This window comes from Ostrea edulis, chromosome 3, assembly GCF_947568905.1.
Source record: "Ostrea edulis chromosome 3, xbOstEdul1.1, whole genome shotgun sequence".
NCBI classification, from domain to species: domain Eukaryota; kingdom Metazoa; phylum Mollusca; class Bivalvia; order Ostreida; family Ostreidae; genus Ostrea; species Ostrea edulis.
The window spans coordinates 10369279-10395222 of NC_079166.1; the positions used below are offsets into that span (position 1 = coordinate 10369279).

The 25944-nt window shown below is 36.0% G+C and overlaps 1 protein-coding gene across 2 annotated transcripts; it reads left to right on the forward strand.

The window, feature by feature from the left end:
- Positions 1–173: 173 nt before the first annotated feature.
- On the forward strand, positions 174–22262 carry LOC125676134 (uncharacterized). Of its 2 annotated transcripts, none has more exons than XM_056159991.1 (8): positions 174–750; positions 13442–13513; positions 13736–13756; positions 13946–14071; positions 14467–14637; positions 20760–20870; positions 21432–21641; positions 21884–22262. In XM_056159991.1, the coding sequence occupies exons 2-8, from the start codon at positions 13471–13473 to the stop codon at positions 22075–22077; spliced, it is 876 nt and encodes a 291-aa protein (XP_056015966.1). In that variant the 5' UTR covers positions 174–750; positions 13442–13470; the 3' UTR covers positions 22078–22262. The 2 variants fall into 2 exon arrangements, with proteins under 2 accessions (XP_056015966.1, XP_056015965.1); XM_056159990.1 differs by lacking the exon at positions 174–750 and adding an exon at positions 3586–3720.
- Positions 22263–25944: the final 3682 nt, after the last annotated feature.

Consider the following 25944-nt stretch of genomic DNA (forward strand, 5'->3'; position numbering starts at 1 on the left):
GGGTCGAACCAGCGACGTACGGCACCCACCGCCTAGCAAAATTGTCAAACCAGTGCGTAAGTCCACTCGGCCACAACAACTTCCCTAAAAAGGAAGCTTTGTTATGCTCCTAAAGCGCTACTTATACACACTGATGCAATCCCACACAGTCGCACACAATTGCATCGAGAGATCCACTCTCCTTATAAAATATCTTAAACACTGAATGACACAGCGACTGTGTGGGATTGCATCAGTGTGTATAAGTAGCGCTTTAGGAGCATAACAAAGCTTCCTTTTTAGGGAAGTTGTTGTGGCCGAGTGGACTTACGCACTGGTTTGACAATCTTGCTAGGCGGTGGGTGCCGTACGTCGCTGGTTCGACCCCGGGCTGGGGCGAAAATTTTCAGTACCTAGTTGTGATTATTTAGTGCTTTATATATTAATTAATTGATTTTCACATGTATCGTTTAGATCCTAGGGGTAAACGTAAGGTTGGGTGTTATAATTGTTTGTTTGTGCTTTATATATATATATATCTATATAGCTATAGCCATAATTGTGAATAGCACATATGAAAATGAGGAGTGAGCATGATGGTAAAAATCAGGTATCAGGGACTTACGCTGCATCATACTATGTCGTCATGGTATTGTAAATTTTGTGATAATGTGCCCATAGCAACGAGTTTATCCGAAAGTATTCTGACAAGGATGGTTTAACAAAGAAACATTTACTAGTATTTAGTCATGGATACATATATAAGGAAAGGTTTGTATAATTTGATATGTCTCTACTTACAACGCGGTATTTCTTTTAATTTAACAGTTCCTTTTGACAATTAAATCATTATCTGTGGTTTGTAAAACTTCAAACTAAATGCGTGTAAAATAAAATTTAAATTTAGTGTTCATTGTGGTACTCAGTCATTCATTATACTGTTGAATCAGAAGGGTTGCATTTTTCAACTACTCATCTGAGACAAATTGAAATCTTAAAGAATTTTGAATACAACGAGAGAATACAATGCAATGATGGATTTTATAACTGTAGTAAATGTAAGATAAGTACATATATATCTTGATAAATACATGTATCATCTATTTGAACTGATTTCGAATTCATGACAAATAAACAAACTGATTTGCAAACTCATAATATTAGAAGTCAAATGTACTCTGAAAACACATCATAAAATCTGACATTTTTAATGAATCAAACTGTCAGAGGATCTATCAATAAATTGTCTAGTAATTTTTCGCAAAGAACATTTCTCAGCTTGTACCTCTGACAAGCCAGTGTTTGTAATTCGAACAGAAAAAAATGTGATGACCAAGTCCAACATACTTCATCAAAGTTCATTAAATATTTAGAATTTCAATGAACTTCATTTCAGAATGATTAATATTTTTACGTGTCCAACAAAATGAAAGTATGAAAATGAGAAGAAAAATACGCGGTGCTTAGACCCAGGGGTACTTGTTTACCCCGCTATTCATTTTGTATTCCTTATGAAAAGGTGAATATAACGAACAGTCATCAATCTAATAAATATGATTGAGAATAGGGCAAATACGGACAACTGAATATACCAGAGGTACAATCAGGTGTCAAGGAGGAGTAGCATCCCCTGTCGACTAGTCACACCCGCATTGGAGTTATGAGATTGATCACTGTTCATTATCCTCACCTTTTCATATAGTTGTTAACTAAAAGCATCAAACGACATACAAACAACACGTTTTCATTCACATGTAATGTCACATGGTTAATTTCAGGCTTTTAATTTGTTTTAGTTTTTATTAAAGCGGACTATATAAAAATCACTCATACAAAATTAAGAGTTGGGCAAACATGGACCCCTGGATATACCCGAGGTGGGATCAGGTGCCTAGGAGGAGTAATCATTTCCTGTCAATCGGTCATATCTGACTTGAGCCTTATATCTTTATAAGGTAAACGGAGTAATCCGTAGTCAAATCAGTGTGTAAAGAACGGCCTATCGATTGGTGTGATACATGTCAGACAGCATTTGATTCAAAGATGATACAGCCCAGTAGCTAAGTACTTCGTTACTAGCTTGAAAATACGGATGTATATTTAATTGCTGTTATAAAATTTAGAAATTCATTTCAAAATTAAGGATTATCTCCCTCATGCATAGCTCTTATCCTTGGACGAATTTGGCTCCACTTGTTTGGCACGCTGTTTTTGGCTATATTTAGATCTTAAACTTCATAGTTATTTCGGATTTCAAACATTTCGGTTGAGCATCACTGAAGAGACATTATTTGTCGAAATGCGCATTTGGTGCATCAAAATTGGTACCGTATAAGTTTTACATGTAGGTCATTTTGGCAAATCAGATCAGTATATTGACTATAGATTTTGCGAATTGCTGACTTTATACTAGACGGTTAAAACTCCTGTAACATAGAAACAGATACAGAAGTAAGAATTGTATTTAATAGAATGTTTACACAGTATTTTGTTAGCATTTCTTGATATAAGCAAACACCTAATCAATTTGATCCCCCTCACTTTATCTAAATAAGAAACAAGTTACTGAATGAAGATATAATGGATGAATGTCTAGCTAGTTTGTTTTATGGAGGATTTGATAAAGTCGGGTCCTGTCTGGCGAATTTCGTGCCGATTGATGGGCCGTTCTTTGCATGTTGGCTTTGACTGCAGTTTGCTCCCGTTGCCTGAAAGAATGTAGGGCTGGTCAGCGGGCAACCATTGCTCCTCATGGACATCTGATCCCACCTGTCGTGAGTACAGGGTTCGTGTTCACCCTACTCTTAAGTTTGTATTCATTGTGGGATTAATGAGACTAAATAATGTTCGTGGAGTTCAACTATATATATATATATATATATATATATATATATATATATATATATATATATCGATCGGTATATATCATAAATATATTAAACATGTACACAAGCAATGCTACAATAGAAATATCACTCAGTGCAACAGTGTATCACTCTTGTCACCAATGTCGTTTATCGATACTTGTCGTTTTTTCGTGTTATTTGTTTATGTAATATATGTCTCTTGATAAAGACACGGGTTGCGTCGAAAATTTGAGTTTTAAATAACCAACAGTGTGGTGGCTTTTTCAGTGCTTTTATAAATTTCTTTACTGGCCTTGTATCTTCTCAGATCCGACACTTTAAGAAAGTAGGGTGGTGTTGGGTGTTTGTGCTTTATATATATATATATATATATATATATATATATATATATATAATTGTGTGCGTAACATTTTCTTCCCCGTTTGATAAAGACGACTAAGATGATAAAGCGAATGGCCATGTATCAAAAAGCTTTATATGCAGACACATACGAAGACATTTAGATTTCTTTTGATTAATAAGGACATTTAATGAACATTGACCTTTCTACAACAAAATTGGTTAATTAATTGAATAATATTGTGACATACATGTAATATAACATTTCATGATTTAATTACAAATTCTAAATCCCACACCTGTTCTTCCACTAATTAGAAAATAATTGCAAAATGTTTAAGAAATTTGACTGCGGTGCATTGCTTTAATAATAATTTCTGTTGTAACAGATGGTCTAAATTTCGAAGTCCTTGAGGTAAAACCGGAACTTATTTCACATTCATGTGCTTCTTGAACTTGTTTTGGACTCCTTATTTGACCTTATTTGAAATGATGTCATCTCGAGTTCGGTCGGATTTCCCGTGGATAATTTCAGGTAAATTTACGCACATATGTTAATATTCCCACTAAATATAAGCATCGACGCTCCCCTAAAGCAGGGATGACCATGGCACGAGATTTTTTTGACAGTGCAAACTTTTCAACGAATGTCGAAATTTTACTTTTCACAATTAAGAAACTCTCTTGAACAAAAAGACGCTTCGGTCCTGCTAAAAATAGAGCGATGCGTGTTGTAGTAGTTTTCTGGCTGTCTAGATATCTCTGCCTCGTATGTCGAATAATTTGATTACAGTCGTGAAGAAATATTATAACGCCTGATTTGTGCCATGTTTGCTTTTTGTAGTTAATTTTTCATCATTTGAAAAATATCTCTACCTGTAAAGGGGAATATGTTAAATTAATGGAACTTAATGTAAATACAAATTTGTTTATTCCTCGCTGTTTTGATTGAATGCAATCAAACTACTCACGTACTGTCGTGATGTTAAAACCACAAACGTTGCATGTGTATTTCAAATATCTCTATGTGTCACAAAGACATGGATTTGATAATGTCTGTAAAGACACCAATTGTTAAATCTTTCTCTCCACCATGATTTAATAACCAATATAATTAGGATGTAATTACTTCTATATACTGTTGAAAGTAAACTGTATTCTTAATATATATTATAGGATCAAACATTCTTCTTGAAGAATTTATCGATGTGTAAAATCCGGACATTTTATTCACACTGAATAAAAGTGCGATGCGAATTCACGTCCACGCGATTTGACGTATATGGGTCATTTTGCGATATTAAGTATTCGCGCAAGATAAAGTATCTACAGTGCTATAGATCAATCTCGTAATGCCTATAAAGAATACACCCCAGTGCTGTACAGAACTGTACCTCGCGCCATATGTGAAGTACGTCATTACGTAAAGGTCCGTAGTCATATCGCGGGAAAATGTTATAATATGTTATTCTTACCCACTACCCCTATCTAGTATTAAGCTGCATATAGTTTAATCTGCTTGTCAAATGATCATATAGAAGCTTTTGAATAATTCTGCCCCATAAGAATGCAAAAACATGGCAGCTAATAAATTTGTGGACATATCAATTCTGACTGTTGGAAGACCTTAATGTGAGAAGAATAACTTTCAATTCGATATCTAGGTACATCGACGACGCCTTATCTATCAGGAAAACTCATTTTTTATGCATATGTCTAATCGATACATGTATACACGCATAACAAGAAGACACCGCAAAGTCTTCATCATGAAAGGTGAAGATAACGAACAGTGATCAATCTCATAACTCATAAGGATTACACAACATAGAGTTGAGCAAATGCGGACCCCTAAATATAAGAGAGGTGGGATTAGGTGCCTATAAAAAGGAAGCATTCCCTATCGACCAATCACACTCGCCGTGAGCCCTATATCTCCATCAGGTAATAGGAGTTATCCGTAGTCAAATCGGTGTGCCTTAAAGGGCCTAACAATCGGTATGAAACACATCAGACAGCATATATATATATTGCCCCTATAAGCAATACAAATTAGATAGTTGAGCAAAGACGGACCCCTGGACACACCAGAAGTGGGATCAGGTGCTTAGGAGGAGTAAGCATCCCCTGTCGACCGGTCACACTCCTGACTATATACATGTATATATATTGGGTTGAAGGCCGCAGGAAGATATTTTTTCTTCTCATGTAGAAGCTCTTAAATAAAGTCTGCTTCATAAGAATATAAAGACAGGTCAGCTAATAAGAGGAGCACAATTCCTGCCCATATGAATTCCAATAGACTGTTGGAAGACCTGATTACTGTTATATAGGTATGTTTGGATATCTTACTGAACATAGAGGTTAATGACAGCCAAGCAACTCACTTTTATGACAAACGGGATAACTTCAGCTTCTCCGTCGTCAAATTCTATTAATTATGTCGCAATTGTCCATCATTCGATACGCAAGAATATGTTCAACTTATTGATCAATATTTAAAGCGAGACAGGCTACTGACAAAAAAGTTGGTGTTACAGGGTTTGAACAATCTTGCGTTTAAAGTGAGCATTTCTCATATTCTATGGATATTATAATGATCTTATTTACAAATACAACTTGTCATTACCTTGAATGCTTTTAGACGTGTTTCATACCCATAGCCACATCGTTCTTTTCATACTGATTTTAACTACGGCTTGCTCCGTTTACCTAATGAAGACAAACGGCTCACGGCAGGTGTGGCTTACTCCACCAAGGCATTAGGATCCAACAATGGTGTTTCAGGGGGGCCGTGTTTGCCCTGTTCTCGATGTTTTATTCTTTATAGAATTTTTGATAGATGTTCGTTATCTTCATCTTTTTTTCACACAAATCTTTAACGAAATTCATTTTACCAAAATTCTTTTCAGTCAAAAATGTCATTTTCTGGGTCCATTTAAGGCCCATATCTTACATTGCCTTTTCTTTATTTCATAAAGACTCTTCCTTTCTATGTAGCTGTTCATATAAAAGTACAGTGAAGTTGGTTACCTGTTAAACGTATTGGAATATATCACCCACACAGTCTGCTATCAAAACACAAATCAAACCAGTCGGTACATATCCATTATCAAGTTTCTGGGATGTAATGTTCATCTACTCGAATCAAAACAGAAATCTCGATCACTGAACTTTAATATTTTTTAAATTACTAATCAATTAGCATGATATTTTAAGATATCATTTGTAGTACACACGGTATGACAATTCACCGAATTAAACGAAAAATGTGCACGTCGCCTTAGAAAGAATTAAATTTATTTTCATTCATGCTACAAATTTTGGAAATGAACCTCGAAATGAGAACTGGTCTGCCTTGCTTGTAACATCTGATGACATACTGAAGGAAATGTTGAAAATCAGACTGTTGTTGAAAGGATTGCCTTTTAAGCAATGTATACATTTTAGAATTGATATCATTTTTATACACGATGCTATTTTTTTGTACCTGTATTTACTTTTGCAGTACAGCAATTATTGCAAGGATATGTTCCTAGTTTCAAGTCTGTCACACTAAGATATTTCTTTGTTTTAAATTACCCCCACCCACCCTCAAGATTTTGACGGGTTTCTCTAAACAAGAGTCTCTCTCTCTCTCTCTCTCTCTCTCTCTCTCTCTCTCTCTCTCTCTCTCACACAATGATGAGTTTTAAATATAATATGACTAAGTGATAGCTTAGTAAACAGAATGAAGTTTTATATGACTGTGATTGTTCCTACAGCTAAGGTAAGTGTGCTTCATTACCTAATACAGATAACAAGAGGATGCGCTAGGAATTAGTTATTATAAGTAACTTTGTGGTTAAATGTAATTAGCTTTGCATGAAAATAGATATAGCATATAAACTGTAAAAGAAGGTAATTTACTGTATGAAAATATCAAATTATAACTCTCATGCAAACACATTTTTTCAATAGGACATTTGGTACAGGAATTGTTTTCAGAAAATTAAGGTGTATTTGTCTGGAATAATTACTGATTCCTGATACTGCTGCTACTACTACTACTACTACTACAACTACTACTACTACTACTACAACTACTACTACTACTACTACAACTACTATTACTACTACTACTACTACTACTATAAGTACTACTACTACTACTACTACAACTACTACTACTGCTACTACAACAACAACTACTACTACTACTACTACTACTACTACTACAACTACTACTACTACTACTACTACTACTACTACTACTACTACTACTACAACTACTACTACTGCTACTACTACAACAACAACTACTACTACTACTACTACTACTACTACTACTACTATAAGTACTACTACTGCTACTACTACAACAACAACTACTACTACTACTACTATAACTACTACTACTACTACTACTACTACTACTACTACTACTATAAGTACTACTACTACCACTACTACTATTACTACTATTACTACTACCACTACTACTACTACTATTACTACCACTACTACTATTACTACTATAAGTACTACTACTACTACTATAAGTACTACTACTACTACTACTACTACTACAACTACTACTACTACTACTACTACTACTACTACTACTACTATAAGTACTACTACTACTACTACTACAACTACTACTACTGCTACTACAACAACAACTACTACTACTACTACTGCTACTACTACTACTACTACTATAAGTACTACTACTACTATAACTACTACTACTGCTACTACAACTACTACTACTACTACTACTACTACTACTACTGCTACTACTACTACTACTACTACTACTACTATAACTACTACTACTACTACTACTACTACTACTACTACTACTACTATAAGTACTACTACTACCATTACTACTATAAGTACTACTACTATTACTACTACTACTAATACTATAAGTACTACTACTACTACTACTACTACTACTACTACAATAATAATACTACTATAAGTACTACTACCACCATTACTACTATTACTATTATAACCACTACTATCACGACTACTGTTACTGCTGCTGATTCACGCCGTGTAACTGATTAACTACATTATCAACTACACCACAGTATGACATAGAGTATGTACCCCAAACCACAGTATGACATAGAGTATGTACCCCAAACCACAGTATGACATAGAGTATGTACCCCAAACCACAGTATGACATAGAGTATGTACCCCAAACCACAGTATGACATAGAGTATGTACCCCAAACCACAGTATGACATAGAGTATGTACCCCAAACCACAGCATGACATAGAGTATGTACCCCAAACCACAGTATGACATAGAGTATGTACCCCAAACCACAGTATGACATAGAGTATGTACCCCAAACCACAGTATGACATAGAGTATGTACCCCAAACCACAGTAGGACATAGAGTATGTACCCCAAACCACAGTATGACATAGAGTATGTACCCCAAACCACAGTATGACATAGAGTATGTACCCCAAACCACAGTAGGACACAGAGTATGTACCCCAAACCACAGTATGACACAGAGTATGTTTTCAGTGCTGCATACTTTAAAATCAATGCGATGTACTTTGTGTTACCCCGTAAAATGATCGGATTATGATATCAGCTTCACGTTCGTTTGATAAATTCGATTTCAGATACAAATAAAATCTTAATTTTCTCCGAGATGTAATGGTACATGCGGTTTTAAATGATAAAAAAAAGAATTGAACCAATTATCAATTGACTTCTGGTGTTATATATACAAAACTGAAAGTGAGCAGGAATATTTTGTCTTCTGCACTGGTAAGTCAAACATTTGTCAGTATGCTTAATATTGTAAAATCATATTAACCAATAACAGTTCAGACAAACGCTAAGAATGTTCTCCAGTCTCAAACTGGGATACAGAGTACGTAATTGTAAAACTTTGCTGAGGTATAGAGTGATAAATTAAACTCAGTGTGGATATAGTCTATATATTCATTAAAAAAAAAACGGGAAGAAATGTCATTTTGTCCCATAATGTTAGTCTCCCACACATGCAGATATTAATTAACAAGGAGTCATTAAGGAAGACGAGGCATCGTAATGTCATTTGTTAGAAAACAGGAACCTGGGCAGGAATTAATTGTAACTAAGACATGGACCAAATTTTTAATCGCACAATAACCCAGAATTCAAACAATTTTTTTTTTTTTATTTTTTATTTATTTTTTTTTTTTTTAGATATTTATGTTTTTGAAAATATTTGCGGGTATGATCATGGACTGTGACGCATTCATGAAGCATGCCTGATTGAATTATCGCAGTTCATGCCTACATGTGTTTTTAAGAATTACATTTATTTCTTATATTTGCATTCTACATTCATTTCTGTCTGAATTGCCAACCGTTGAAATAGACGTACTATATTTATTTGTATTCATACGCGCATTATTTACAATTGAAGCGCGTTCATCAGAAAATGACTATCATTACTATTTGTAAAGACATCAATGGTAAAAAACATTGGAATGTAAACATTGTGAAATGTACAATCAGATTACATCCTAAAAAACAATAATTCAGTCCTTTTGATTTTAATTTTTTGTTTTATGATGACAATTTGTCCGCACATCATTTATAAGCAGCGTCTTATCAGCACGATCAACATCTAATTCAGGTGCTATGCGATGTCCCATTTCCTGCTTTTTTCAACGTCATTGTAAAAAAAGCATTGCGATGTCAACATTATATAAATATTGCATGTAGTTGAGGGTAACATTGAAAATTTTCACCCCGAGAAAACCATTGTCAACCGAGGCGTAGCCGAGGTTGACAATGGTTTCTCGAGGGGTGAAAATTTCAATGTTACCCTCAACTACATGCAATGTTTGTTTTATTATACTGAATGTTATGTAAACTGGAAAGCAGAAAAACTTTGTTGACTGACAGTAAAGAGATGTTATATGATATGTTGACTGACAGCACGGAAATGTTACATGATATGTTGACTGACAGTAAAGAGACGTTATATAATATGTTGACTGACAGTAAAGAGATGTTATATGATATGTTGACTGACAGTAAAGAGATGTTACATGATATGTTGACTGACAGTAAAGAGATGTTATATGATATGTTGACTGACAGCACGGAGATGTTATATGATATATTGACAGACAGCATGGAGATGATATATGATATATTGACTGACAGCACGGAGATGTTATATGATATATTGACTGACAGCACGGAGATGTTATATGATATATTGTCTGACAGCATGGAGATGTTATATGATATCTTGACTGGCAGCACGGAAATGTTATATGATATATTGACTGACAGCACGGAGATGTTATATGATATATTGACTGACAGCACGGAGATGTTATATGATATATTGACTGACAGCACGGAGATGTTACATGATATGTTGACTGGCAGCACGGAGATGTTATATGATATGTTGACTGACAGTAGAGAGATGTTATATAATATGTTGACTGACAGTAGAGAGATGTTACATGATATCTTGACTGACAGCATGGAGATGTTATATTATATATTGACTGACAGCATGGAGATGTTATATGATATGTTGACTTGCAGCACGGAGATTTTATATGATATGTTGACTGACAGCACGGAGATGTTATATTATATATTGACTGACAACACGGACAGGTTTAGGCAATGCAATATAACAATGAACCATAAATAAATTCAATTAAATAAAAGTGTTCAATGTTTATAATTATTCTTCGTCACATAAATATGCCAATGACTTGAAATGGATTGCAAAGAAAGTCCTGCACGTGTATCATTTAAATATTTCCGGAATATATTTGATTTCTTTTCAAGACGATTAACTTTCTTCCCAATATAAACCATTCTGTTTCAATAACCAAAAGTCTGTAGGTGGCAGGGGGCAGTTTCCTTGATTCTGAAACATGTGGATAGGGGGTATACATCAAAGTCAGATTATGACAGGCTAATGAAAAATCATATTTCCCTTTTATGTCAATACTTGTATTTCATATTGGTGTAGTTAATAAATTATTACCCTAAATTACATGTAATCTATAAATACTGGTGCTGGTGCACAAAACATGCTCTGAGCAGGTTCCCCTTTTTTGCTTTGATTTTCTCTCATTTGGGCTAATCCGCACCCCTCCCCCCACACAACATCACAGTACCAAACATGGGGATTTAGACACTGTGCACAATCAAGAACCTTATCTGTCCTTCTCAAAAATCTACCTTTCATATGGGGCCATCCACCTTCCCTCTCAGCTACATATCTTTTGCTGGACCCTGCATGTTTTCACCGGAATGTCTTCAGCAACTGACCACGTGTTTTAGTTTCGTATTTGCACCCATCTATATGCTAGGAATCATGGTGACACCTACATGTTGTATATCAACATTTCAATTAAGGTATTCCATGTATAATGAAAGGATAATGAACAATTTTGAAGGATTTAGATCAACATAAATGTTTATTGTTAAATAATGATGAAAATGAAGCAGATGAAATTCACATGACTGGTGAATGATTAGAAGCTGACCTTTTTGCACTTAAAACTTTTTGGAAGAGTTGTCTGCCCTTTGTAAAAATAAGAAAAATCTAATTTTCTAAAAATGTGTGTGGTCAATGATTAATTTTATTTCATATTTTCATTAAGAGAAAGTGTATGTAACTTTCTACCAAGAGATTTGTATGAAAATATAATTTCTTTTTAAAATATAGTAATAAAACATGCTTTTCCCATATACTTCAATGTTAAATTCTAGGTGAAATAAATCAAGCATTAAACAAAATTTTGAAAATTCCTATGGTGGATTATTTTTATTTGATGAACCCTTCAAAATGATACCATGATTACAAAAATTCCACCATCCATTTATTAGATATGAAATATGGTCATTATACATTGAATACCTTAAGCACTCAGCTACATTTGACATGCATCCTAAAATTATTGTATACATTTTTACACCATTCTCTACCCAGAGTTCCGTGCGCTCCTCGCACTACACCTCTGTCAACAGCTTTTTACAGAAATCTTGTAAAAGTTTCTTTGATCCAACATTTATGTTTTGGACTAAATATTTAGTCATATTATGATATGTTTTTGGTGCAATCAAATTAATGCTTACTGTAAATTGATTAAAATCGCCGTTTTCTGATCATAAATTTGGAACTACTTCGTAATATGCGTATGAATGTAGGATATACACGTGGTGGAGATTTAAATGTAAACATGGAATCAAAAGTAAAAAAGGCTGTAAAAATACGATAAAACTTGTGAAATAAGAGACAAACAGCTAAATGGTAAATATGCACTTATTAAAGTGTCAGTTGGCTATGAAAAGAGCCTGATGTATCACCTGTTGCCTGAACTTTTAAAGGGAAAGGAAACCGAGAATGATTGTTTATATCATGTGATTATATTGTCACGTGATTCCAAGCGTTGACAGAGGTGTATGTGAAACTTGCGTAACGCGCCCTCTGGTGAGAGAATGATTTTTATACATGCAATATCACTTCAAATATGGGGTATTTCCATTTAAAAAAAAAAAAAAAGTTGACAGGGCCTGCGAAACTGTCCCCTGCTACCTGTAGTGACTGTTAGATATATGGCAAGTCGTTCTACTATTCATTCGGATAATAAGAAATCTCTCGAATTCAAGGAGATATCTCTTACTTTTGACAGCCATCTCTTTTCCAAGTTAAAAGATAACTCTCAGCTTAGAGAGACATCCCTCTAAGGAAGAAATACATCTGTCATTTAGAAAGATATCTCTTTTATACTGAGAGATATTTCTTTTATACTGAGAGATATTTCTTTTATACTGAGAGATATTTCTTTTATATTGAGAGATATCTCAGAATTCCAAGCCGTTAAAAATAGTCGTATTATATTTATTAATATCAATACGCATATCTGACATCGTTCACATTCATGAAGAAATGACTATCATTTCCATGGGTAGAAAATGAAAGCAAAAACATAGGAAATGTAAATATTGTTGAATTAAAACATCAACTATTTGTTTGAACGTTAACAGTTTTCGACAGAATTGAATAAGATGCTTTTGTCAAACCGTTGTTCAGATCTATTTAGATATAACTAGCGATGATATGTGGTTTATTGCAAGAGCACGACTCCGCAATTCTTCACCACCACCAATTTCTGTAACGGTTCTGAAACATAAACATTCTATCTATGAAACAAACATAAAATTTAATAAAGCAACTCCATTGTTTTCGTTTTCAGTCTGTGGGTCTGACATAGAGTAGGGCGAGATGATCTCCTCGATACTAATGCTTTCGACCTTTTTGTGTGTTGGTAAGTAACTTTGTGGTTTTTCACGTGACAGGAATTGCGGAGAAATTCTATGTACAGCATTGAGATGATGACATAAATGTTTTCAGTGCCACCTCGGAACACGTAATCTGTATTCACAAGAATTAATTAAAAAGATAACACGTAAGTGCATGGGAAATAAATCAAATTAATCTAGTACTATGTTTAGATATGAATTGTAATTATTTATTCTCTTACTTGTAGGAACCCAGGTGCAATCTTTATGTAAGTAAAGGAATTCTAGAGTAATATTGCAAACAACATAAAGTTAATAATTGAAAAAAAGGCCATGTTTACAATCTTGTTGAAAATATTATGAAATAAGCAAAACTAAAACGAATGGAATAAACATTTTTAAAAGCTATAGAAAGTGTTGTGACATCATAACGATATCATATTTCTTTGGAATTTCAGCTTTTGACTACCTTCAGGATTTCGTCGTGGAAGGTGGACGTCCGCTCACTGTAAAACTAAATAGGAAAGGCGATACGCGGAGCATAGGTTTCCGGTTTGAACGTGAATGTAACCACTGTACCAGACGTGAGTGTCCCGATCGGTTACATTAAATCACTTAAATTTCGCGGGACTTAGTTTCCGCGCCATAACATTGTTAAATTTCTCAATGATATCACGTCGAGGGTACCTCGTAAATTTTCAGTGTATATTAGAGTAACTATTATGCCAGATAGAGATTAACTAAAGATTAAGACTGATTAACTTAATCGCGAACATTGTGCAATCAATACATTTTTTTTAAAAGGTAAGTCTAGTCATCTGTAGAAAGTATGAAAATAATATTAAGCACACATCTTTAACTTAAAATATGTCTTTATGCACTGACGAAGAGGAAATGTAAGAATGAAATAGAAAACTAACTAGAAATGTGTATAGTTAAAGCTTTGTACAAACCGTTGTGTTTCTCTTGCATCTATCAGTGAGTGCCACGTTCCCTGTGAACTACACTGTTCGTGGAGATAGCTTCACTCTACAGGCCACGGAGAATGTCGTGGTAGACGAATTGTTTCTCATTAAAGTGGTGGCTTTTGACAAGACCAAACCGAACGAAAACCTGCATGTCCTTCGCTTCACATTTGTCGACAATGACGGTAAGTCTGCACAAGTTGTGATGTCAATGATTCATTTGAGATAAATCATAAAAATAGATTCGACAAATACACAGTCAGGCAGTGGCTATCATAGCAGGGTATTTATTTAGAATTTAACACGACTATGAACTACATCGGAGCTTTTGTGAGATATATCGTTACTTGTAGTTGCAATCCATGGACCGCCTTATAATCATGCTCAGATTCCCTATTTGTCTTGGAACGGGTCTTGAACTCACGGCCTTCCGGTCACGAATTGAACACTTTAACCACTGCGTCACAGCAACTTGTATTATGGCGAGGAGTCTAAGAAATAAATTCTAACGTGCTTCCTGAAGTATGCTGGCGTAAAGCGTCGCAGTTAAGGTGACAGGGGACAGTTCTTTTGGTTCTGAAACATGTGGGTAGTGGGCATACATCAAAGTCAGATTATGACAGACTAAAGAAATATCATATTTCCCTTTTAAATCAATACTTGCATGTATTTCATATTGGTGTAGTTAATAAATTATGACCCTAAATTACATGTAATCTATAAATACTGATGCTGGTGCACAATACATGCTCTGAGCAGTTTCCCCCTTTTTGCTTTGATTTTCTTTCATTTGGGCAAATCCGCACCACCCCTACACCATTACAGTACCAAGCGTGGGAATTTAGACACTGTGCACAACCAAGAACCCTGTCTTCCCTTCTGAAAAATCCAACTTTCAAATGGTGCTATCCACTTTCCCTCTCAGCTACAGACCTTTTGCTGGACCATGCATGTTTTCACCGGAATTTCTTCAGCAACTGACCACGTGTCTTAGTTTCGGATTTGCACCCATCTCTATGCTAGGAATCATGGTGACACCTACATGTTGTATATCAACATTTTTATGAAGCATTCCGCTACATTTGACATGTATCGTAAGTTATTATATACTTTTATGCACATGCAATGTCACTTCAAATATGGGATATTTCCATTTTAAAAAAGTTGACAGGGCCTGCGAAACTATCCCCTGCTACCTAATACCCTAAATTGAAATTGATTTTTTATAGTTACATATTACTTGAACATTTCTGTCAGAATTCTCAGCCGTTAAAATAGACGGACTATATTTATCAAGATTCATACGCACATTGTTCACATCTGCAAAGCATTCATGAGGAAATGGCTATCGTTACAATTGGTAAAGATTGCTAAGGCCAAAACATTGAAAATGTAAATATTAATATATTGCTTACAGGTGCTTCATCCTAACTTCTGATTTACGTAGACATTCAGGGATAAATTGCATGATATATGACTTTACTTTCTGGCGTTGTTGAATTGTGTCTGAAGTATAGGTATAATTTTAGCAAATATTGAATAACAATATTAACATTATTTAAACAATTAATTCTTAATATGTTTTTAAATGGCGTCTTATTTGAACAGTAACCACTCAGAAAATAAACGCATTTCAGGGAACGCTGTGTAATGAACAATACCATAACGCATGTTTACTGGAAAATGTAGCTTTCAATCATTAAAAACATAAGCCTGTCTCGTATCCTGTATCCTTAGACAAATTTGGATTGATTGATTGATTGATTGTTGTTTAACGTCCCTCTCGAAAATATTTCACTCATACGGAGACGTCACCACTGCCGGTGTAAGGCTGCACAATTAAGGTCTATGCTCGGCGTTTATGGAAAGGAAGATAATGCATTAAACGTAACTTAGTGCCAATCTTATGTTATAGTGATATTTCAAATCTAGCTTATTCACTAGTACAAACGTGACGTCATACATCAATCCCATATAAAGTAGTCTAATCACCTGACCTTGGTTATACCCTTTTCAGCTGATGTCGGGGCAGTAAAAGACATGTAAAAAAGAAAATGAATTAAAGCAAAAGTGAGCAAGCTCAAATATCCCACGCTCCAACATTGCTTGACAATGCCTCACATTATAAATGGTAATGCTATGCATTACTGCAAGAACAGGACAGATGGGCTCGAAATTCTAAATTCGAAAGGGGCATAACTCTAAGAAATATTGTTGAATCAGAATATCCCGGGAATATGCACATCTACACAGTGTGCCCTTCTTAATAACTATAAAGTTTCACGGAATTCTGTTGAGGGGTCTTAGAGGAATTGCGCTGACAAGAAAGGGACTGACGGACTGACGGACGGGTCAGAAACACCATACCCTCCGTAACTTCGTTGCGTGGGCATAATTAAACATTCCCAATTTTTAAGAAGAAAATTTATTTGACTGCCGGAGTAACTTTTACAAAGTTGGAGTTATTTCTCTTTAAGTGTAAGGTTACATGTGACTATAAATCTGTTCAAGTTCTTATTTGTGTCACTCAAACGAACACAAATAATCTATGATATATAGATAAGCACACGTGTGTCGGTATCGAAGTACTCTCAGAAGTGGAGTTCATTCATGAACATACCGAGACAATATAAATATGTGACCTTTTTATCTACAATGACAAAAGAACAATATAAATACATAATATACACCTAATTATGCCAAATTCATCCTGCATGGGTGGGGAAGGTGGTTTACATCGTATTCCTTCGAATTCAAAGATTCGCATTTTTATCTTCGGTAGACCAGTTTTCGTATTTTTCCGTTTCATTCAGCGCGTGATCGCTTTCGAGCCCAGTATATATGGTCGAACACGCAGTTGTTCGATTGGTTCATGAAGTAAATTATACATGTAGCTTAAGATATTATGAATGGAAATCTTAAAAAAAATAAAATAAAATAAAATAAAAACTTTTAGTATTATTTGATGCCTTTTTCTATGGATTTATTGTTCTTTGTTTTAGTTTGTTTTTATTGATTTACATGTAAAGCGTTTTAGGATAACTGTCATAATTAAAGATAAAGCGCTATATAAATGTATGATAATAATAAGATAATAATAATAAATACATATGGTATTATCGAAGACTGTGTTTTTTAAAAGAGATCTATGGATTTTTAAAATTGCATTCAATAAAATGAAATTTGTACATACAGAGAAAAAAGAAGGCAAAGTGATTAATTATAATGAATGAGTTTGAGTTTATTATACCCCCCTTTCAGAGGAAGTTTAGGGAGTGTACTGGATTCATCTTGTTCGTGTGTCCGTCTGTAGTCATCATTTGTCCAGAGTCTTTAACACCGACGAACAGATTGGATTAACACTATGTATATTTTACATGAATAATGAACTTGTGCATATGATCCACTATTTTTGTTGAGATTTTCTAACATTCAAGGAAATAATGGATATTTTTTTCCGGATTTTTTTTTCCATTTTGAGGGGATGTTGTCATTATCCAAAGTTAGGGTTAAAGTTAGTTTGTTAATTTAAAAACCGATGAATAGATCTGAATCACACTTTGAGTAAATATTATACATATCATGGCATTGTGCACCTGTCAATATTTGATTGAGATTCTTAAACGTCCAAGGAAGTTGTGGATATCATTTTAAAGGTTTTTTCCCCAAACTTTACGAATTTCGTCATTTTCTTTTAGATTTTATTATGATCTGCTCTCTCACCGGGACGTCTGTATTAGTTTAGGAGTGGGTATAATGGAATCATCAGTCCGTTTGGCTGTCTGTCTGCCCATCTGTCTGTGGATATGACTTTGTTCATACAAGATGTATTCGCGCACTAGCTTATATATGTCGAATAGTCATCCATGAAATAATAATCAGAAGTTATATTAAGCATAAATTCAATATTCTGAATAACGCTCTAATACTAAATATACGGTCTTACACTTGCATCAATTGCTGTCAAGAAAACAGACTCCGGGTTCTACTTCACGACTCTCCCCTAGTCAATTCAACAAAAACGAAATAGGGCCATACATGTGAAATGAACACAATTTGTGATACATTTATTCTGCAATGAACGCAATTGATATAAATTAGTTGATGATGAAAGAAGCAATAGATACACAGCTACACAGGACATTCTTATGTACCCACCCATGTCAAGGGGAGACTAAATGTTGCCTCATTAGTTAAACCACTTCCCATCTTACTCAGTCATGATTTCTGATGTATAAGGTAATACAAAAGGGATGCATGATATGTTGGTATTGAAGTGTCAGGGAATTAATCTAAGTTTACAGATTAATAGAAAATACACGATGTTTAACAAGCCGAATATTTTTAAGATGCTACCATTTTTGCAATTTAAATTACTCGGATAAGGAAGGTCATTGGTTTCTATGGCACTTTTAAGGGGGTGAGAGTTGAGCGAAGGAGAGGTTCCAACTCCCCATCCTCCCGGAACCCCTCGGCTCTTTACCCTTCACATCCCATTTATTTCATACGTTCCTTTTACCCTGTCCATTGCATCTGTTTTCATCATTCGCGCACGTTCTTTGGAGATTAAGCCATAAAGAGTTTAATGATGTGTTAGGAATCGGGAGAAGTTTGATGATGAGTGAGGGATCGGGAGAAGTTTGATGATGTGTTAGGGATCGGGAGAAGTTTGATGATGTGTTAGGGATCGGAAGAAGTTTGATGATGAGTTAGGGATCGGGAGAAGTTTGATGATGAGTTAGGGATCGGGAGAAGTTTGATGATGTGTTAGGGATCGGGAGAAGTTTGATGATGAGTTAGGGATTGGGAGAAGTTTGATAATGTGTTAGGGATCGGGAGAAGTTTGATGATCTGTTAGGGATCGGAAGAAGTTTGATGATGAGTTAGGGATCGGGAGAAGTTTGATGATGTGTTAGGGATCGGAAGAAGTTTGATGATGAGTTAGGATCGGGAGAAGTTTGATGATGAGTTAGGGATCGGGAGAAGTTTGATGATGTGTTAGGGATCGGAAGAAGTTTGATGATGAGTTAGGGATCGGAAGAAGTTTGATGATGTGTTAGGGATCGGGAGAAGTTTGATGATGAGTTAGGGATCGGAAGAAGTTTGATGATGTGTTAGGGATCGGGAGAAGTTTGATGATGAGTTAGGGGTCGGGAGAAGTTTGATGATGAGTTAGGGATCGGGAGAAGTTTGATGATCTGTTAGGGATCGGGAGAAGTTTGATCACGAGTGAGGGATCGGTAGAAGTTTGATGACGAGTGAGGGATCGGGAGAAGTTTGATGATGTGTTAGGGATCGGAAGAAGTTTGATGTGTTAGGGATCGGGAGAAGTTTGATGATGTGTTAGGGATCGGGAGAAGTTTGATGATGTGTTAGGGATCGGGAGAAGTTTGATGATAGGGATCGGGAGAAGTTTGATGATGAGTTAGGGATCGGGAGAAGTTTGATGATGTGTTAGGGATCGGAAGAAGTTTGATGATGAGTTAGGGATCGGGAGAAGTTTGATGATGAGTTAGGGAATGGGAGAAGTTTGATGATGAGTGAGGGATCGGGAGAAGTTTGATGATCTGTTAGGGATCGGGAGAAGTTTGATGATGTGTTAGGGATCGGGAGAAGTTTGATGATGTGTTAGGGATCGGGAGAAGTTTGATGATGAGTTAGGGATCGGGAGAAGTTTGATGATAGGGATCGGGAGAAGTTTGATGATGTGTTAGGGATCGGAAGAAGTTTGATGATGAGTTAAGGATCGGGAGAAGTTTGATGATGTGTTAGGGATCGGGAGAAGTTTGATGATGTGTTAGGGATCGGGAGAAGTTTGATGATAGGGATCGGGAGAAGTTTGATGATGAGTTAGGGATCGGGAGAAATTTGATGATGTGTTAGGGATCGGAAGAAGTTTGATGATGAGTTAGGGATCGGGAGAAGTTTGATGATGAGTTAGGGAATGGGAGAAGTTTGATGATGAGTGAGGGATCGGGAGAAGTTTGATGATCTGTTAGGGATCGGGAGAAGTTTGATGATGTGTTAGGGATCGGGAGAAGTTTGATGATGTGTTAGGGATCGGGAGAAGTTTGATGATGAGTTAGGGATCGGGAGAAGTTTGATGATGTGTTAGGGATCGGGAGAAGTTTGATGATGTGTTAGGGATCGGAAGAAGTTTGATGATGAGTTAAGGATCGGGAGAAGTTTGATGATGTGTTAGGGATCGGGAGAAGTTTGATGATGAGTTAGGGACCGGGAGAAGTTTGATGATGCGTTAGGGATCGGGAGAAGCGGAATCTTAATCCAAGACTGTGTTTCATTTCAGACATCCGCCATCGTTTGGCTGAGGGAAGCCTACAGAGCTTAAGTCATACTATAAAGCATCCGGCAAACTTACCGCTCACAACGTACTCCTTCTCAGACGTAATGGATCAGAGTAAGCAATTCCACATGTACCTACGATATCAATAATGCATAGATATCAATAATCCATTCTATTCCATAGATATCAATAATCCATTCTATTCCATAGATATCAATAATCCATTCTATTCCATAGATATCAATAATCCATTCCATAGATATCAATAATCCATTCAATTCCATAGATATCAATAATCCATTCTACGATATCAATAATCCATTCTACGATATCAATAATCCATTCTATTCCATAGATATCAATAATCCATTCTATTCCACAGATATAGAACTACGATATCAATAATGCATTCCATTCCATAGATATCAATAATCCATTCCATTCCATAGATATAGAACTTTATTTTTTCCTCATTGATAGCAAAGGATTTTTTTAAAATGAAATAACCATTGCAGTTTTGAAGTTGATTTCATCTTCTTGTTGCATATCTAATACAAGAAAAAGAGAAGCATGGGTATCTCCTTTCTTTACACTGTAACGATAAATATCTATCGATATCTTGCAATTATGAAAAATTAGAAAATGTCTAGTCAATTCCAACTGTACCAATTTCAGGTTTCAATACGCAGTGGAACAGACAGCCTACTAAAGTCACATTTGAAGTAAATGAAGGGGGTTCTAAACAGATAGCTATCGTTCCTAAAGACGATCATATCGTGGAAGGTGAAACTACGAAATACGTACTGGTCATCAAAAAGCTCATTTCCTGTGAACCCGTTCAACACTACTACAAACACTTCGTGGTGTCGGTCAGGGACAATGATGGTAAGTCATTAAAGTACCTTGTTATCTTCTATATTTGGGCGAATCCGTTTTATTTACAACATTTTGCAAAGCATTGGACAAATTTTAAACGTCGGATTTTTATAGGACAATGTTGTGTTCTAGTTATATGACATTTTGAACTGTGACAGACATCAAATTTAACATTAAATTGTTGTCTTTTATTTCAAAAATTAAAACAAAAAACGATTGTAATTTGATTTTATGTCTTGTAATTGTTTCAGTCAAAGGAAATTGGTTACCTGTTGGTGATTGGTCCAAATGCGAAAAGATCGATCAAAATAGTCCATTCCAGGATTGCCGGCGCATGCGCTCACGATCGTGCAGTGCTCCCGAATCTGTGTTAGGAAAACACCCAGTATGTGATGGATCGGAAATGCAAACGGAGAGATGTGAATGTCCTCCACGTTTCGGATAGGTTTACTATGCCTTAACGTTAGTTCCGATCCACTAACTCTCTGTAATATTTTAATTTATTAACTAGCTATAGAAAAGTTCATTGAATTCCTTACCCGTGTATCTATATTCTGTTCACAGTGTTGTCGTTCTTGTTACTGTTTGAAACATCAGTCTGTTGTGAGGTCAATAAATATTGTTACATGGTATGTCTGTTTGTTTTTCTATTTGTTATTGTCGTAAATAACAATTTAGAATAACTTCCATCAGTTTCAGTCATTTGTTTATCTGACACTCACGGAATATGTCTATCATCGCAGTGGTGGATCCAGAAAATTTTCAATTGGTGGGGATGACGGGTGGGTAGCGACCCAAGTTTGTTATCTTTTCTGCCCTAAAGGGGGAGGAATACCTAATATGACAAAAATGACCCTTTAAAAAAATAATTCAACCAATGGGGTTCGATCCTGTAACACCCTTCAGATCCGCCGCTGCATCCTATATTTTCCAATTGGAAGTAACAGCTGCACTCCATGGAGCAGTCTAGTTTGCCTAGGTTATCTTTTCTTTAAAGTAAACTAGAAAGCCAAGGTCAAGTTTACAAGGTCAAAAATTTTGGTACCAAAAGAAAGGCTTTGTCATAATGAATGCATACATGAAATATGAAAGATGTATCTCTCACCATTCAAAAGTTGTTTAAAGTTTTTAAATTTGAATTAAACTTTACGGTCAAGGACATAAAGTCAAATATCTGATCATGGCGTGAAATGAAATGTCTTGCCTTATGAAATATCTATGCGAAATAAGAAAGCCCTACCTTAAATAGATCAAGAGATATTGTTAGGTTATGTTTTCTTAAAAGTAGGCCAAACTTCAAGGTCAAACGGACAAAAACATTGGTACAAATGAAATATGAAAGCCTTATCACTCACCATTCAAAAAAATATGAGAATGGTTTCAAACAGCCAGGCAGGACAACACCCCTCCCCTGACCCGGGCATTTATCAAACTCTGAATCCACACAATGTATAGGAACATTTGTATTTTCATATGATTTAGTGTGGCCCTGCTACTCTTAAAGTGTTTGTATATTGATATAAGTAATCATGGCCCTGCTACTCTTCAGAAGAATACATTGTATTATTCAAAATATTTCCCTATAAATTCCTTTATAAACTCATGATTTGAAATTATTTTATTCTGCACTACATAAGTATCTAGGGATGCTTGCATATTGATATAAATATTCATGGCCATGTTGCTCTTGAGAAGATTTTTAAAAGATGCAACGAAATTGGTACCAGTTTTTAAACATCTCGACTTCAAACATCATTTTAAAAACAAGATGTGTCTGTGAAACACAAATGCCCCCGAAAATGGCCAATTCCAAAGATGGCCAAAGTCACAAGGACAAATATCTTGGAACCAGTAGAACGATTTTGTCACAAGAAATACTCATAAAATATGAAAGCTCTGATACTAGTATTTACCATTTACAAGTTATGACCAATGTCAATTTTTTTAAAAGTCAAACTCCAAGGTCGACGTTACAAGGTCAGCAATTTTGGTATCCACAGCAAGGCCTTGTCACAAGGAATACGCATCTGAAATATCAAAGCTCCAGCACTTACTGTTCAAAAGTTATTATCAAGGTTAAAGTTTTCAAAAAGTAGGTCAAACTCCAAGGTCTAGGTCATAGGGGCAAAAATGTTAGTACCCACGGAAAGGTCTATCACTTTACTGTTCAAAAGTTATTGGCAAGGTTAAAGTTTCAGACAGAATTACAGAATGACAGACGGGACGAAAACAATATGCCTCCCCCGATCTTCGAACTTGGGGGCATAAAAACTTGAATCCTCTTTACTAAGTATGCTTTGTGACAAGTGTGGCTGTTCACAATTAACCCTGTGGTTCTGCAGAAGTCGAAAAAGTTAAATTCTTGGACAGATAGACAAAAAGTGAACAGAAAACACCACTTTAGAGCTTTCAGGTCAGGTGATCTAAAATTTGTCACACTTATAGTTATTGTGACGTTTCTCGATATTAATACATAATTTTTCGTGACATTTCACAAAAAAGAATTTAAGACGGAATGTCAGAAACGTTGTGCATATTCTTAAGGGATTAACAAAGCGTAACAGAGAGAGGGTTGGTAAGGGATTAACAAAGCGTAACAGAGAGAGGGTTGGTAGGGGATTAACAGGGCGTTACAGAGAGAGGGTTGGTAAGGGATTAACAGGGTGTTGAAGATAGAGGGTTGGTAAGGGATTAACAGAGCGTTACAGAAAGAGGGTTGGTAAGGGATTAACAGGGTGTTACAGAGAGAGGGTTGGTAAGGGATTAACAAGGTGTTACAGAGAGAGAGAGAGAGTTAGTAAGGGATAAACAGAGCGTTACAGAGAGAGGGTTGGTAAGGGATTAACAGGGCGTTACAGAGAGAGGGTTGGTAAGGGATTAACAGGGTGTTACAGAGAGAGGGTTGGTAAGGGATTAACAGGGCGTTACAGAGAGAGGGTTGGTAAGGGATTAACAGGGTGTTACAGAGAGAGAGAGGATTGGTAAGGGATTAACAGGGTTTTACAGAGAGATGGTTGGAAAGGGATTAACAGGGTGTTACAGGGCGTTACAGAGATAGCGTTGGTAAGGGATTAACAAGATGTTACAGAGAGAGGGTTGATAAGGGATTAGCAAAGCGTTACAGAGAGAGAGGGTTAGTAAGGGATTAACAGTGTTTTACAGAGAGAGAGGGTTGGTAAGGGATTAACAAGGTGTTACAGAGAGAGGGTTGGTAAGGGACTAACAGGATGTTACAGAGAGAGGGTTGGTAAGGGATTAACAGGGTTTTACAGAGAGAGAGAGGGTTGGTAAGGGATTAACAAGGTGTTACAGAGATAGGGTTGGTAAGGGATTAACAGGGTGTTACAGAGAGAGGGTTGGTAAGGGATTAACAGGGTGTTAGTAAGGGATTAACAGGATGTTACAGAGAGAGGGTTGGTAAGGGATTAACAGGGCGTTACAGAGAGAGGGTTGGTAAGGGATTAACAAGGTGTTACAGAGAGAGGGTTGGTAAGGGATTAACAGGGCGTTACAGAGAGAGGGTTGGTAAGGGATTAACAGGGTGTTACAGAGAGAGAGGGTTAGTAAGGGATTAACAAGGTGTTACAGAGAGAGGGTTGGTAAGGGATTAACAGGGTGTTACAGAGAGAGAGGGTTAGTAAGGGATTAACAGGGTTGGTAAGAGAGAGGATTGGTAAGGGATTAACAAGGTGTTACAGAGAGAGGGTTGGTAAGGGATTAACAAGGTGTTACAGAGAGAGGGTTGGTAAGGGATTAACAGGATTTTACAGAAAGAGGGTTGGTAAGGGATTAACAAGGTGTTACAGAGAGAGGGTTGGTAAGGGATTAACAAGGTGTTACAGATAGAGGGTTGGTAAGGGATTAACAGGATTTTACAGAAAGAGGGTTGGTAAGGGATTAACAGGGCGTTGCAGAGAGAGGGTTGGTAAGGGATTAACAGGATTTTACAGAAAGAGGGTTGGTAAGGGATTAACAGGGCGTTGCAGATAGAGGGTGGGTTAACAAGTTGTAACGGACCAGACCAAGATTCGAACCCGGGCCCCCGGAATTCTTTGATCAGGTGCTCTACCAACTGAGCTATCTGGCCATCGGCGATCGAACCCGACTGAGTGCTACAAAGTTAAAGTATAGGCATGTTTAAAGCTGCTGATCCATGTTACAGTTGTGGTGAAGTTCGAGAGTTCCCGGGAGGTTTATTTTTTTTTTAGAGTTAGCATAATGTTAAAGTTAGGTCTACCATTATAGGCAATTAACAATCAACATCAAATTGTTATCGACAATTTAGTGAACATTGTTCGATTGAAAAGGAAGA

Excerpts from the sequence above, each read along its gene's own strand:
- LOC125676134 (XM_056159991.1), top strand. The coding sequence starts at position 13,471 with ATGATCTCCTCGATACTAATGCTTTCGACCTTTTTGTGTGTTG. Across the intron at positions 13,514-13,735 it reads TTCGACCTTTTTGTGTGTTG|GAACCCAGGTGCAATCTTTA; the intron begins GTAAGTAACTTT and ends TCTTACTTGTAG. Across the intron at positions 14,072-14,466 it reads ATGTAACCACTGTACCAGAC|TGAGTGCCACGTTCCCTGTG; the intron begins GTGAGTGTCCCG and ends TGCATCTATCAG.